Source organism: Mesocricetus auratus, unplaced genomic scaffold, assembly GCF_017639785.1.
Source record: "Mesocricetus auratus isolate SY011 unplaced genomic scaffold, BCM_Maur_2.0 Super-Scaffold_100026, whole genome shotgun sequence".
Taxonomy (NCBI): domain Eukaryota; kingdom Metazoa; phylum Chordata; class Mammalia; order Rodentia; family Cricetidae; genus Mesocricetus; species Mesocricetus auratus.
Genome location: NW_024429207.1, coordinates 20,335,508 through 20,352,385, shown reverse-complemented (window position 1 = coordinate 20,352,385; position 16,878 = coordinate 20,335,508). Strand labels below are relative to the sequence as shown.

The 16,878-nt window shown below is 38.7% G+C and overlaps 1 protein-coding gene across 19 annotated transcripts in view; it reads right to left on the bottom strand.

The window, feature by feature from the left end:
- Positions 1-16,878, bottom strand: part of Nrg1 (neuregulin 1) — a 981,870-nt gene that overhangs the window by 9,304 nt on the left and 955,688 nt on the right. For 7 of the 19 annotated variants that reach the window (XM_040731704.1, XM_040731705.1, XM_040731708.1 and 4 more), the window contains 5 exons: positions 10,932-10,955; positions 6,299-6,401; positions 4,694-4,820; positions 3,407-3,537; positions 2,420-2,626 (listed from right to left, as the gene is read on the bottom strand). In XM_040731704.1, coding sequence (XP_040587638.1) covers positions 2,420-2,626; positions 3,407-3,537; positions 4,694-4,820; positions 6,299-6,401; positions 10,932-10,955 — 592 coding nt within the window. 19 annotated transcript variants of the gene reach the window in all.

The following is a 16,878-nucleotide window of genomic DNA, read 5'->3' as shown; positions in this document are numbered from 1 at the left end:
AAGCCACGAGTTTCCTTACAGGAATCATGCAAAGATCAGCTAAATCATCTAGGTCATTCAAACTTTTGAGAGTTTAGTCTCATCATGAATTCAAATATGAGATTGTGAGCCAAGAAAAGGGGGCTCCTAAGAACCTATCAGCTTACAAAGACCGAGGCTTGGGGACTTAGAAGGGAAAGAAGTATTCTTAAATACTATACCTTCCTAAAGGCCAAAGGGTCTTAGAGAATGAAGCCCAAATGGGGAATGGAAGAGGATCTAAGATGAGTTGCTGACAGCTGGATCTGCATGCATTTGGATCTGTAAGCCTTGTTTCTCCTTAGCTCAGCTATAAGGTTATGTCTTATGAAAAAAAAAGAGCATAGTAACTTAAAGATTTATTCCTGATAACAGTGTAGTACATTTGTGTGCCATTCAGTTGAAATTTTCATGAAATGCTACTAGTTAACATTCAAATTTGCAACTATCCATTTCAGGGTGCAATACATTCAAAGCCAAGTCTGAAAGGAACCATAATTTGGTTTCATGTTACCACAGTGGACACTAACTCCAATCTCCCATCTACTTCTCTTCCAAATGCCACCATTGCAGCAGCCTTTGGCTTTCTTCTGGGGACACATGCCAAAGATCTTCCAAAGTGTGTAGCAAGCCCTTGTGTATATACACAAGCGTTGGGTATCTTATGCCATGTTATGTTTGTGAATGCCACCATTACATTTCAGACACTGCGTTCCTATTCTGCAGCACTGTGGCTTCCCTAGAACAGGAAGGCCTGTCCTCTGGACTGCGTCTGAGTCATTTTCCTCAGCTTTTGATAAAAATGCTAGCCATGCACAGTATCACAGTCTAATTTGATGTGACCTGTGATAACACAGGATACTCCAGCTAACGGAAAAGGAAGACTATTAATGCTCTCACTTTTCCACGATTCAGGGTGATATAGAAGTGAGACCCAGCTATGTTTAAAACTGGGAAAAGTGTCTCAAAATTTGGAATATTTGGGACCCAAGTCTGCAGACATTTTTTTGAGGGTACGTAAATTAGACCTTCTGAGATATGCTAGTCACAGTTCTGTCAACACATACAAGTGATTCATCATTTTTACTCCCATGATCTTTCAATTCAAGACTGTTCTGTAATTCTTAGTAATATCTGGGTGATGTCTGGATGCCTACTTTAGCAGACAGAACCTCCAAAGACAAGCCATGGTAATGAAGAGACACCGAACCTTATCCCCATGTATATTTCAAGGGCAAACAGGAATAGACAGACTTCGATATGCAAAAATATAATTACACAAGACTAATATTCTTAAGGCAGTTTTAGACCACACTCTTCTACAGATGTTCTAGAAAGAGAATAGTAACTCCATAAACTCTATCCTTTCTGAAACTGCTTTAGGGACATGGTAATCATGCCCTTGACCTTGTCCTGAAAGCACCTACTGGGTTCTTCACTGTGCTTTCATATCCATAAGTGAAAAGTTCTTTGAAATTATCTCCACCCATCTAACTGCAAAATACATATGGATTTGGCGTTATATTGACCTTTTTAGTCAATGGGAAAAGACTAGACTGAGATAACAATAAGTCAATTGGATTGGAAAATCAACAGATAACTATTTGCAGATGGGCTAAAAAGTCAACTAGCCATCACTTTCCTCTACCATAGGTGAAAATGGATAAGAAGAATGTCCAAGTTCAATATCCCTATTTAGTACCTCTTCCAGTTTACTTTTTTCCATTCTTTAGTTTGCCTTTGTTGTTACTTCTCTGACCCAAACTGAATCTCTCCCAAAATAAAAGGCAAACATGCTAGAATAAAGGGTAATCTCGGAGGCAATATCTGCTTTGAAAATCACCAATAAGAGAGAGCTGCCAGGATCATCCTACACGACCTTTATCCATCACTTCCTGGGATTTCATAAATGAGATACAATATGGTGGAACACAAGGTGATGTTCCCTCATGACCATCAGCAATGACAAAGCCCTTGACTTGAATTAACTAAGGCTAGAGGTAGGGCAATTAGTGCATGGGAACACTAAGGTCAGATCAGCCATGGAGGTAGAGATGGACAATTGGACTACTGGAATTAGATGAGTGTCCTTTAAAAGCAAGACACTGAGTGAGTCTGAACCTATGGTCAGGTCTGAGTACTCCATGTTGGCTGTACCTTCCACATCCCATTACTCCTGCTCTTTTAGAGTTTGTTGCCTTTCAGCCATTGGGACAATGGGGAAATCTCAGGAGAAAGGAGTTCAGCCACATAAAAGGATGACTTCATCAACTAGGAGCATCAGGGAACTTATGACCCCCATACAGAAGGGCGAATTTCTTTAGGCGAGATCGCAGGTGCTCATGGGATTCTCTCACTGGGTGAGGCTCTCTTCCACGATCGCTTTGCCCTTCAGTTTTACCTTTCACTGTGAGGAGAGTCTCGGTACGAGTCAGGGGTTTCTCTGGCATGCCTGAGGAAGCTGTTACACTCGCGAGGGCCTCCCAGGCCATGAAGACGTCCTCGTGGGCCCCCAGCGGGGCTGCTGTGCCTACTGTTTTCTACTGACGACATCATGATTACAGAGTGACTTTCTGAAACGATGCTTTCTGTGTGCCCGTTACTCCAACTGGGTAGAGGGGAAACGTAAAGTGGCGGTGAGATAGACTGGCTTAGTTACATTAAAAAAAAAGCAAAGAACAAATCCTGACAAATATTTCAAGTCATCGATACATCAAGAAGCCCAGAATTAATACAAGGATCTCTTTGCTGTAAAGGTAATCTTGATTCAGATTGGATTTGTGAACACATCGTTTATTCTTTTGTTATATTCACTCCATAAACATTTAGCAGATGCCACCATGTGCTAAGTAATACTGCAGTTTCACAGCACTTGAGTGGCTTGGGCTAAACAAAGGCCTTGCTGTGTTTATAATGTCTAGAAGCCTGGTGCTGTACTTGGTAGAGTGAGTGCAGTCAGCATGGGGCCACCAGAGCATCACAGAATCGTACCGAGTGTTCAGCTCTGTAGGAACTCTCAGGGCAGTGTAAGCTTTAGAAACAAACTTCTAGTACCACACAGAATCTAGACAGATTTTCCCCCATAGTGGGCAGCAATTCAGTGAATAGCAAAGCACAAACCATGACAATTTCTAGACTGAGGAGCAGTTATCTAAGGTTATGATTACTCACCACTTTTATTATTTTAGTGGAAACATTAGACTTAGCCTTGCACAATGAAAAGCAGTTTATAACCAAATATTTACGGATGTTCAAAAGTCAGTACATTTTACTGCTTTTAACTGTCTCTTTTGCCTTTTGTTAGGACTTGATAATAAATGGTAAGGAGCAAAAGAAATCATTCTTAAGGAAAATTTTTTCCAAATGAGATTTTTTTCCCCCTTCATACCTGTGACTAGGAGTCTGGGTGACAGTCGTGGAGTGATGAGCTGTGGAAGTGTAGTGACTTGTGGAAAAGGAGGTTTCCACTTCTCTCTCAACAATATGCTCACTGGAGATGATGTTTTTAGATACATATTGCTGGAAAAACAAAGAGACACAACTTGAAAGTTCATGTCAGTCAAAACACAAATATACTACTAATCCAGGCACAAATTGGTTCTCATATGTATTATTTCACAACAGCTCTCTGTTTCAGCTGGCCAGATGGCAAATCTTTTTTTCTGGCCACTCTGGCTTTGAAGTTAGTTACATGGAGTAAATAAGTTCCTTTCTGAATGTCTGCACAAGATAGGTCTTAAAATCTCAACTTGATTTCTCTCATTTCCAACTGATAACAGAAGTCGCAAAAGAAAAACTGTTTCCATGAACAGAAAGAGCCAGCCTGTGATATCCTTTCCACGACTACATATTCCAAGTGAAGAATGGGGGACTACTTATTCCAAGGGAAGAATTGGGGACTACACATTCCAAGGGAAGAATGAGGGACTATACATTCCAAGGGAAGAATGGGGGTTTTCTGGAACATGACTAACAATGCTTCAGAATTCAGGAGGTCTGACAAGAGCTCTGGTCCCGATCTTTAATACGAGAGATGATGACATTCAAATAGTCTCAAGGAGCAATCTATGATCTAGTCAAATTTAGACCTAAATGTATGGCACAATAAAAATAAAATACCTGAATGATTAAGGATGCCTTTCACCTGGAGGGCATGGTGTCACGTGGATGGAGCCAGAGAATAAGCAAATATTACACTTCCTAGCTTTGTTCCTTACATCATACTTAAGAAATTTCCCACCTTTTCATGCCCCAATTTCTTCCTTTGGAAATCAAAATCAGAAAATCACATGTACCCTGAAGGGCCCCCTAGTAAAATACTTCAAAGTCCTTTGCTTGGTTTGCTATGAATCAGTGGCATACTGGAGCAGTGTTCATTTCTAAATGTCTTAAAATAAATATTCCTTATGATTCTGGCTTTATTATTATTTATTTTGCTTATCTTTCTTGCTTTGGCCTCCTTGCAGAACACACCAAACATCATACCAGCTTCTTAGTGACACAGTGTAAGGGAAAGTGTCAAATAGCTTTAGTTATTTTCTCCTGGCAAAACTGCATTTCTGGAAGCCATTATGATAAGTGGCAGCAGCTAACAGTCTAAGGTTTGAAAAGCCAATTTCAATGTGTCTGAATGGCATAAAATGCTTGTTTTTTTCCAAGTGGTCAGTCAACATACATTCACCAGCTGCACGTTCTCTGGTGGTGGGTTTGGATGGTGAGGCCCATTGGCTATGTTCACCATGTTGTTCCGTTCCGATCTAAGACTCTGCCGAAGCCGATCATGAAGCTTTTGCCTCTGTTTCCTGGATATGAAGAAAAAAAAGGAGTATGTGTTACTATTACTTGCATATTTTTTTTGTTACCACCAAATCTTTATTCTAGCAATACTATGCATAGTTAGAGGCAGTCAACTGGTGACAATGAAGGGGGAAGGGAAGTATGAGTCTCTCCATCCCAGAATAAGCACTATCACACATCCTCCTTAGAAAGCAGGTTTTAATAGTTAGGTGAAATTCTTATAGAAATGTAGCTATTGTACTGAGGAAGAATAAAAAAGGAGGAAAAAGTAAATATGTTGATTTTTGACTGAATTCTCAATGTGCTTGTTATATCTTTGGCTATGTCATACAGACATACATACTTTGAGCTATGGAATCGATAAGGCTGGTTCCATTTATAAATTTTCCTATGGGATACCTTAAGAAAATTAACTTAGCTTTCCATTTGTACATTTTACACTGTTACTGTGTGTGCACATTACCTATAAATAAATGGAATTCTGGTTATACTTTGGCATTATATTTTAGCACAATTGTAACAAGACTCTACACTTGCAATGCATTTTGTAGAAGAGGTGGTAATATTCAAATTTGAATATAATAAGATTTATGATGCCAATTCCATGAGAGCTTATCTTTATCACCCAGTCCTTGAAGCATGCCAAATCATAAGATACTGTGAAAACACAACTCATGCCATAGATTTTGTGGCAAAAAATGGATGTGACCTCTGTTCTCTAACACAACACTCAGAACAAGATATTCCTATGACTAATTTTGTTCAGAAAATAGTACGTCATCAGGCAAAAGCAAACAAAACTCATTATATTAATTGAGCATTACACTTAGACTTCAAGAAATCCTAAATGGAGAGAAATGTGAAGGGAACTTATCAGTTGGCCAACATGTGTGCTAACATGGACACCCATGGAAGGCCAAGCATGACTACCTTATATTTAAGGTTTCCTCTTGAACTTTTTTCCCAAGCAAATTTGGCTTGCTCATCCTTCAACAAAAATTTTCTATATGCTCTACCCACTTATAGACCATTTAAATTGGAAATTTAATAGAAATAAAACATACTCATTTTAACTCTCAACACCCCCCCCAAAGAAACCAACAACATCAAAACCAAATATTTGTATCTTGGATACCATAAAATTCTTCCATTATTTCTTAAGTTTTTGGGCCCATTGGACTTATCCTTGACCCTTAGCATTTATGCTCTCAGTGGGTTGCGCCTGTGTGGAACACTAATCCGATGCAAGCCTGCCCCTCCAAGCCTTTATCCATTCACAGAGCCCTGGTCACTGAGAAATCTGTTAAGATTCACAGACAGGCAAAGGTCCACAAAATAGATTACTCAGTTGGGAACATAAGGATTAAGTACCTATGCCCTTTTCTGCCCAAGCCTTGGGCCTAGGGCCTAGGACTGTAGAGCCCTGCCTGCTTAACCTATTTCTACACAAAGGGGAGTAGACAGAGTCGAGGGGAACGTTTACTTGGTTTTGCAGTAGGCCACCACACACATGATGCCGACCACCAGCAGGGCGATACAGATGCCAGTAATTGTCAGCACTCTCTTCTGGTAGAGTTCCTCCGCTTCTGGAAAGGGGTGAGAGCAGATGTCACCAAGGTCATTTACCATCACCAGGACTTAACGACAACTGAACAGTTGGCATGCTTTATGACATTACCCATGTCCACAAGACAATGAATACTTAACAATTATTTATGTTTACATACGTGTCTAAGGGACAAAATATTCTATGCTGTACTTTGAACATAACTAACAAGCTAGCTAGGGCCATTAGAAGTAAAAAAGCATTTTATGATTCATCTAATTTCAAGCTATAATTATATATATGATATTAAACTGGAAAATCATAGACATTCATTACAAAATAATTTATGAAAACTATATAAATGATTCTTTTTATTAAATATCTTATAAAACATCTCTTGCAAAGACAACAGGAATCAATACTGATAAAAAGAGCTAAGAAGGGCATCAGGGAGAAGCTCCATTCTTCCTTCCTCTATTCACCGCCCTCCATGCCAATCCTCTTTTCACTCCCCTTATGTTTAATATCATCACTTCATATCCAGTGGTCTTTACAAAGAGACGTTTCTACATTTAATAAAATTTAATTCAAAGGTATTTGCAAACATGAACTTGGCTTGTAGTTAGTAATGTAAGGCAAGAGCCCCACAATTTTGAGTAAACGAAACAGAAGAAACAGTATGCCATGGGAGAACAGGACCCTGGGCCAGAGAAAACCCAACCTGATAGGTAGGGGGGCACCTTGGGTCACAGGAAAGGGTTTCTCTTTGGAGAACAATGGTTATGACTCTCTTAGTTGAAGTTAGAGGACCAATTTTTATTAATAAACCCATCATTAGCACAAATGCTGTATACTTTGGTCTAGATTGCACATTCCCACATCAGACAACTTGACCATTCTAAGGAAGTGTGGTACTCTAAAGAGATCTGAACTTAAGGTACCACTCTACTCCAGATGCAGTAAGTCTGTAATTTGCAGAAACTTTTCTAGTTGAAAATAAATGCCGTCGGATGATGGCTTAGTTTTAAACAAAGGCAAGTCAGGTTGTTAACAAAATTTGCAGACTTACTAGGGATGCTGATTGCTTAGCAGCTGAACTTTCAAAAATCTAATGATATTTATTGGAAGATCTTGACATGTTCACCCAGCACACATTATAAATGGTTTGTCTACCATTAAAATTAATAAGCTGGGCAAGAACTGGAGAAGACTGTACAAATAGAATGACCTTGTCTCTGTATCAACAAGAAACGTACAGAGATTATTTCCAACAGAAGCTTCAGAAGCTATACCTTTCTCTGCATTGAGAGAGGACAGGCCACAGGAAATTTTCTTAAAAAATGAGTAAGTGAATTTTAATTTCTATCAAATAGTGGATCTTATCAAGAAAGGAAGCGTTTCCTACAAGCCGAGTCCATGGTAATCAAGTCCCAGTTAACAGGTCAAGAACATTGTAAAATCAAATTAATAGAGCACTGATTATTAAGAGAACAGAAGTCAGTGGGTAAAAGACACTGAAGAGATTATACAAAGACAAACAGAAAGAGTTGGAGGTGGAGAGGAAAAACAAATCAAGAGGACAGACAGACTGAAAGAATGACACACAGAGAAAGTCCAGTATAAAGGAAAAACAAGGTTAAAAGTTAGGGAGCCATCTGGAGTCCCTGGCACAGCATGCCTGATATTAAGGGAGGAAAAATAAACAAAGAAATGAAAACCAGACAGAGTAGATGCTGGGGTGGGGGGAGGAAAAGGTGGGTGCAGAGTGGGAAGGGGTGTCCCATACAGCATAACTCCTAACCTGGGCTGGCCATGACATCGAAGCCATGATTAGAAAGCGAAGCAGTTGGTGCATTGCGGTGCCACAGTATGCAGGAGACAAACGGTTGGTGTCATGGAGTTTATGTACTGGTGTGTGCACTGCTCAGGTTTAACAATGACATGAATAGGAGGGCTTATGTGTTAATTGCTCCTATCTGTTACCCTGAGACAAAAACAGGGGATTGCTTTTTATGATGTGCTATCTGTGAGCCAATCAATGACCCTGTAGCTTCCCTCCTTAGCATCATTAATGATTTTTAATGTGCATGTCTAAGAAGCAAAACCTCATTCCACTGCTCTTCCTTCACAGGGCTCCTTCACATAGCACACGTTAACAAATGGAGCATTTGCACTGTCATCGAGAAAGAGCAGGCCCTGCATTCCCCTTTTTGATTAATGTACTTTTTTTTAATTGGTGAGACTTGGCCTGGGTGCACTCAGAGGTAGGACAGTTGCCTAAGAACATGGGGAATCCTGCGTTTGGTTCCACAAATGGATAAAAGGAAAAGACAGGTTAAAAACAAAACAAAACAAAAAGTCTTTGGTTACAGCTTGTCATGACTGCGTAACAGCAAAGAAATGCTTTCTGCAAACTTCAAAAAAAATTGGGGGGGAGGAGCATACAGAAGGACTGAAATGATCATGGGGGCATCATGACTTGCCCCCCAAAACTCTCAGGGATTCCTGTAACAAGTTCTCTTCAGGTTGGTGTTGACTAGGAAAGAACAGTCTGGGTCGGATATGTGAACCAGTCAGTGGTCTATTCTTACTGCTTATCAGTAAAACAGTTATCTCAGGGACTACAGTGCCCAGTAATGGACAAGGGCTAAAGGGAGCTAACCAAAGGCACAGAACACAAACATGGTTAAATCCTGTGTTCACACCTGTACTGACTACAAATTTCTTACCTAAACTTCTTGATTTTGTTTTCACGATTTTGGTGGATCAGGCTATCTCCACAATACAAATGCTGAAGGGAAACAAAAACTTTGACAAACAGTATGTTCCTTTAGCCTATTGCTCTTCTCATGTATTTTTTAAATTACTATTTTTTTTTTGTTTTTGCTTGACAGTATTCACGGAGCAAGAGCAGATCAGAGCTAGTACTAAGCGTCAGCCCAAAGGCCTGGCCTGTCTCCATGAGTGGAAATGCTCCAAGTCTCTCTGGTTTGGCTGTATGGACTGTGGTGAGTCATGTCAAACACATTTTCATACTGATGTGTCCAGGAGAAAAGACAGAGCTGTTCTTGCTCTCTTGTTTTTAAATGACCCTTAAGGTCGGGTGTTATTTCAGGATATAAGGTCTGGCCTTACACTCTACAAAGCCATTGAGATGTGTGGATAACTGCACACTGCCCTTGTGAACCATGAGGACGGCGGAGGGAACAGTTACATAGCATAACTAATTGACTCCACTGCCCAGAAACAGAAATAGCTAATTCTATGGTCAGATCAGAAAGCTCCTGGGTGGGGAAATTCTACTCGTGAAAAAGGTGGTTCTGAGGGTTTGGCCATTGACTTGCTGTAATACTGTGAGATTTCTAGCAGAGGGATTATTCCTTTGAGGAAGAAAGCATCCCCAAGTGTGATGTATAGAGCTCTTTGTGTTCCTCAAACTTAGGAGGTTTTTGTTTTTCTTTTTAATGCCCAAAAAAGCCCATTCATATAAATTTGGGCATTTTTTAAATCTGCAAAATGAATAGTTTCCTTCTTAAATTTTTATTTTCTTGAAGAGATGACAAGTTTCTCTCCCTGTACCTGCCAGGGCTGGCTGCCACCTCATGTGCCACCAATTATGTTTCTGAGTAGATGCTGTTGTCAACCAAAAGGAGACAACATGCCCTTGCTGTACCATGAGCCAGCTGCTAAGGGAACATACTGTTTGCTCATCACAACATGGTGCTGTTGACCCAAGACCCAGTTCCAGTCCTTCAGACAGCTTTCATAACGATCCTGGAGATGAGGGACAGTAACAGTCTCCAGCTCTTCCTAAGACTGGACCCTTACGCTTTTTCCCCTACTTTGTTTGGATGAAGGTTCTTGTGGAAAGTGCCTATATTTCACCTGCCTTTGGGAACTTTGTTTTGACATTTACAGTGTGAAGCTTTCTACAATCTTAATCTTAGTGTTTCTGATTTAAATCCATCAGCCCTGGAATGACCACCTAAAATTATATTGTCTGTTTTCTATTTACTTGCTTCTAAGCAAATGAAGTTCACTGGAGATGTACTTGAGTATCTCCAAGCCTGAGTCCATGCACATAGGACCGCTGCAATGTGAAATGCTACTATGCCACCATGTTAGGTAGGTGGATTTTATGTTGTATGTAAAACTCCCATTGGGCTATCTTTTATGTGGATGTACTTAGCACTGTCTTTCCCCCCTCTGGCCTTTGGTTTGATTTCTCCTGTAGCCTATGCACCACTCCAACTTACCCCAGCTTTTAAGCCACAGTATGGTTCAATCAATGGGTCACACAATGTGGGGGTCTATAAATTGCAGCAGGAGGGACGCTTTAATCTCTAAAGTGAAGGTAGGCTTGGAAATTTAAAAACTGCTGCACTCCATTAACATTTCCATGAACCCATCATAGATTGGAAGCAGAGAAACCAATGTTATAGCTGTATGATCCCTTCTAAAGAAAAAGGAAATTAGTTAGGAACTGAAAAGCAAGAGGAGGAAGGGTAAAAGAGGTCAGCGCAGAGGCTCTACATTCTGCAGGCTAAAAGGAATGATGATTGGTCCATACCCATAAATTCAATCCCAAGATGCTCTGCCAATGCAGAAAGTTGACAACAAAAAAAAAAAAAAAAGGAAAAAAGTTTCAGAAAAGAGCAATACACCGCACTCCAAAACAAATTACACATGACTACGACAGCTGTCTGTGCGTGCACACGGAACAGGACAGGCGGTGTTACAGAAGCATGCTCAGGGATGCCTGAGCCCACCAGCCAGGCGTGAAAGCACAGGGTCTTTAGTAACCTTTAAAAGCTTCTGCCCAGGGAGGTTAGAAGCTGAATCATGCTTGACTCATCATTTGAGAAGAGAAGTGTTTTACAACCAGAAAAGCCATTTGCAATAAGTTGATTTGTTTTTTAAATGAAGTTCTAAGTCTTTGTTTTGTTTTAACTACATGCATCCAGAGGCAGAGACAGGATCAGAAGCCAAAAAGACAGTAATTTGATTTGAAATTTGTATCACATTGCATTTACTTTTGCTTGCTGGTGGGTAGTTATATTTTAGTATCTTTTCTTTTTTAAAGTTGTACCTCTCTCACTTAACTTTCCATGTCCTTCACTACACATGCTGTCCGTTTCCTTCACAGAAAGCAATGAAAGCTTCCACCCAGAAATATGAGAAAGGGAAGCTGGGTTACTGGCGACTGCTTCCAGTTTTTCATATAACTTCTGGGTAGTATTGGGCAACTCAAAACCTCACCTTTTTTAAGATGAAAAGAAAAACAAGAGATCTAGTTTCTGGGATCTTTACAACTTTTTCAAACTATTACTTAGAGGTGACTAGATCAGCTCTCCACAGTACTTAGCTCCAGAGGTGCCAACAGTTCAGCACTACCCAGATAAGGGCACCGAACAATGTGAGCGGATGCCCAGCCCTTCTGCAACTCTGCTCAAAGACTGCATAGGTGAAAATGGGGCAAAGAGGGGTGGGGGAAGAGGCAAAGAAAAAAAAATGTCCAGGAAAGTTACTGTGCCTTCTTGCAACAAAAATTGACAGTCAAGTTTCCTCAAGCATGGAGGCCTTCTCTCTCCCTGAGTGTAATTTGGTGAGGATGAACGCAAGTGGGAGGGAAGGGTTAGAGACAGAAGTCTGCATTTCCTTCTCTTAACAGTTTATGGACATACTGGGACAATCCACTAGATCCTCAGCTTGCACTAGATGCTGCAGGGATGTAGTTTTTACAAAAACATCTGTTAGGGCACCAAGAAGGCAGCCCTTAAAGACACAAGGTGAGTGTGTTGTCGATCCTGACTCAGATCCCATCTCTCCCACTCACCCATTTAGTAACTTTGGTCAGCTTTAACTCTACCTGAACAAATTCTTGATAGGCATGCTCATTGGTGACCATGTGGAGTGAACTATGGTCTGCAACAGCAGGGGGCTCAGTATTCTGGGAAACAGACACATCTGGAGATTTATCATGAGACAGTCAGTGTAGTGCATTCATCGTTACTTTAAGTACTGTATGTAGGGAAACACTGAAAACACTTAGGGTCTATCAAAAAAATAGATGAAGATTTTGTAGCCTCTTCAAGAAATGATGCTCACCCCTTCCCCCCAAAAAATACATCTTTAAAATGGGAGGGAGGATCTACAATGACTTCTGATTTGGGTTCCGGCTACCCTGACAAGTCATCTGAATTTTTAAAAAACTGAGAACCAGAAGACTTAGGGTTAATTCAGTTGAACAAGATATTCATAATAAAATCATTTGTTCAAATATGAATGCATTTCTCTTGCCTCTGTGCAGTTTGTCAGACTGACATTTTTCTCATTTGTTTCTTCATATAAACTTTGAAGCATCAACATGGAAAAAACTTAGTTCCTAAGGAAATTGATAATAAACTTCATTCCTCATTTCTTTCATGAGGCTATGATCCAATTTTGTTTCTAGAAGCTTCTGTGTCTCTTGCCTTTCCCTATTAGAAGTCACTAGTAATTTAAGGGTTAAAATCAAGACATATCTATTTAAAAAATCCTTTTCAAAGAATTATTCCATGCCTATGTGAACGCTTCTAATGATTTGTATTAGTTGCATAGAAAGCTTGGTTAAGTCTTCAATAAAATTAGTAGCATGCCCATGCATACATATTACTGCATTTACAGTTTTATAGGTAAGCCTGTGAGCCTAACTATAATTTCATTTCAAGGGAAGTCATTCATATCAAGCAGCTCCAATTTTAAATAATTCAATGGGAAATTGGTACTTAAAATGGGAATCTCTTTTGGCTGTGAGCTCTAACAAGGAAACAGGCGGAGGATGCATGCATCAGTCATTCTCGACCCAGAACAAAGATGCTCTCATTTATTTTCACTCTTGGTAGCTCCATCTCTTTCACTTTACATCCAACAAAAGCAGCAGAATATGCAAACTTTCCATTATGTAAAGAAATTCTTTCTGTCTGTTCTATTTAATCTAATGCTGGTATTAGCTCATTATGTAGCACATGGTTCTATTGAACTTCTGGCTAGCCACTACATTCTTCAAATTCAATTAATAATTCACAAACACAAAGGTTACTGTAAACAATTGAGTTTCCTTTTCTACATGTGATTTCCTGCCAGGACCATGGCAATATAAAAAATTAATTTAAATCTAAGAGTCTCCAGAAACTATTAAATATTGACTCGGTAATCCTTTGTGCTAGGATTTTATAATTACTTGACGAAAACTTATTAACCTGGAGGTTAATTTAAATTTTCAACTGCATTAGAGAGAAGAACAATAAAATAACTTTCTTTCATCAAAATTATATAACCATTGCAATTATGGTTTTTGTTTGAATTTCACGGGATTCAGGGTGTTGTTTTTAACATCTTTGGAATTGTTTATGCAAATAATCTCAAAGACATACAGTCTTGCTTTTCTATATCTCTGGAGTTTTTCTGAAAGGTTCTACTAATGGCAGCTCTAAATGGGATGAATTTAGTGTCTTGACTTTAATTTCAGACTTACCTGTACAAATGTAGATTTTTTCTCACAATCTGCATTGTTACTGAGCCTTTGAAATGTAATAGACTTTTGCCTTATTCCCCAATTTTTTGTGCAGAAGAGCACGCACGCACATGCATACACACATACACACAAAGCAAATTTCACACTTGTTTGAAATTTATGACAATTATGTCATGTGTAGAGTGCTCTTTATTCTACTGTTAGCAAGATACATGATATACATGTTTGGTAAGTACATTATCTTAACAGGTTCTTGAAAACATTTAGAAATCAATGAAATAATGTATGTTCTAATAGCCTGTGACTCAAAGGTAGTTTTAAGGCTGAGAAGTCTACTCATTTGGAGAATGGGCCTCAAGTTCTAAATGTTCACTTCAAAACAATGTATAATGTGAGCTGTTCTATATTTAGTTCCTATGGTTTGCCAGCTTCTCCAGGACACACTTGCCACATGCTGCCTCTAGGTACTGTAATGTATTTTCTCCTTCCTCCTCAAAGTCTATTACATTGAGTATGGGCTCCCTACACACATGCCACCAGATGCAAGTGATCACAGTGTTACAACTTTATTAACTAGGAATGGCAGTGTAATAGGGCAGATTTAAGGCTCACTAAAGTAGATGTGAATTTCTTAGGAAATACTATTTTACATTTCAAGGAGAGTTTTACATATATATATATATATATATATATATATATATGCTGCATTCCTCTCTTTCATAATTTAAACCAGCATTTATAGCTCAATCATTAGGATATGGTGATCAGAATGACTGTATCTAATCTTAATAATGGAAGTTATATGTTAAACACCTTGAAGAGCTGTATATTCTCTTTGGAATGTTATTCTTCAACTGAGGATCTGGTTTGTTAAGTTATAAACCTTCATTTGAGGCAGGAGACTATCTTCTCTTTAAAGATTGTGCTATGTTCTCTAATACTACATTTTCAAGTAACCTCTGTGGGAATATCCTTTAGATTTTCTTTCAGTATTCACTGTTACTTGAACATGGAGTAATAAAACTCATTCCCTTATCTTCCTATTATCTGCCGGAGGATACAAACTGAGAACTTAAGATACAGAGGTTAGAAAATGAATTCCAGGCAAGATGATTCTGGAAAAATGATGTCTGATTGGAAATGCTTGCTCCTCCAGACACGTGGTATCAATAATACAGCCATAACATACTTGCCTGCCTATCTGTCCTTATTAAATCAAGTTAAACATGAATGCTAATTTCCTGCATGTTTTCCCACAGTGCCACTGAAAGCTTAATAAACATCTTGTCTAAGGAGCCTCATTCTGAACTTCAGACAGAGCAGATATCTTTAAATAATGCCAAGTAAAGGAGAAAATGGCTAAAAAGTGTATGAGAACATATTTGGTGCTTACTAAGGGCAGAGTTAATAGAGTTATTGCTCTGAGAAATATTTGAATTTTTAATGGTTGACATTATCTAATGAGTCAACCTTCCCCTCAATGTGTAACATCTCTAGCTGTCTGACACCTTACATAAGAATAGCTTACCCATTTTCATCAAACTCTAAAAACTGGATTTATACCTATATTACCATGTGCTTGCTAAATCTATGCTCTTTGAACACAAACAAACAATTCAAAAATTCCCTTTATTGCACTAAATAAAATTATGTTTTCCCTTCTATTTTTACTTTCTATCCTATCAACTTAAAAAAATCTATAGCTACGGAGAGTAAATTCATGTCTTATAAATGCTATTATTCAAAATGTTAACAGTGCCACCTTGTCAGTTTTTTCAAGGGAAAATTATAGCTTATGGCATAATCTTTGCTAACATAAAACAACATCTCATTAAATATACGCTATTAATTCTGGTAACATGTGTCACTGTGTAGCTCTGGCACATTCTAATTTACAGAGATCAACCTGACTCTGCTTCCTAAGTGCTGATTTCTGTGACTAGTAACAGAGCTGCATTCTTCTCATGAAATCTAAATGACCAGCTTGTGTGATCATTTTTAAACCTTTAAGAATTTAAACTGTAATGAGCTATGTAAATACTTTTGATGATTACTAATTGATAGGGTTGACAAAAGCAGCCTGGTGCTGACATATGGAAATAAAGATTGAGTGGAACACAGGCTGGCCCATCAGTTTTTTTCACTGTCTATGACTGTTTTCAAGCTACCAGGATGGTGGAGGGGGAGGGTGTTAGTTGTGACACCATCACCATAAACCTTAAAACACTATCTGAACCTTTATAGTAAAATCTTACCAATTAATGATCTAAACAGTTAAGTGGGATATAAGCAAATATGGTTTTCTGAAGGCTTCAGAGCCCAAGAGATGCTATCCCAGTTCACAGGAGATAGACAAAAATCTGCTTTTGTTACCTGGGCAATTATCTACAATGTGGAATGAGTAGTGTAGGAATGATGTTTTAAACATCATGACCTCACAGACATCCACTAAACTTGCCAGTTCTCCAATAAACATTTACATATTTATCCTAGGTTTGAATTATTATACTTTGAAATACTAGTTTTCAAAATAATACCTACTTTCTAAGATTACCTTTTAAGACAACATAAATACTCATATTAAAAATCACTGGGATAATGGTGATTATCTAAACTGATTCTGAGTTACTTATATCCCAAGAAATATAAATATAAACCTACATATTTCCTTGGATGGGAAATATTTGTTTTTAATTTTTCTACCTAGTATTGTTGTTTGTTGGTCTGTATGCCTGCCTGCATGTGAACTTTCGTTAATGAAGAAAAACATCTGAACTTTTTTGGTGATGTTTATTTGTTATGAATAACACACTCTGAGCCAAAATTAACTTACCATCACTTCAGGGGTATGTTGGTTACAGCCTAACAACAGCCTTTTCAGGATGTGGATGTTGCATACAGAAGAGGGACTGCTCGGTGCAATGGTTTTGTTTTTATCAATACAAGTGCGAGTTTGAAATGTCTTTATTATTATTTCACTCCTTGATGTGAACTATCAGTT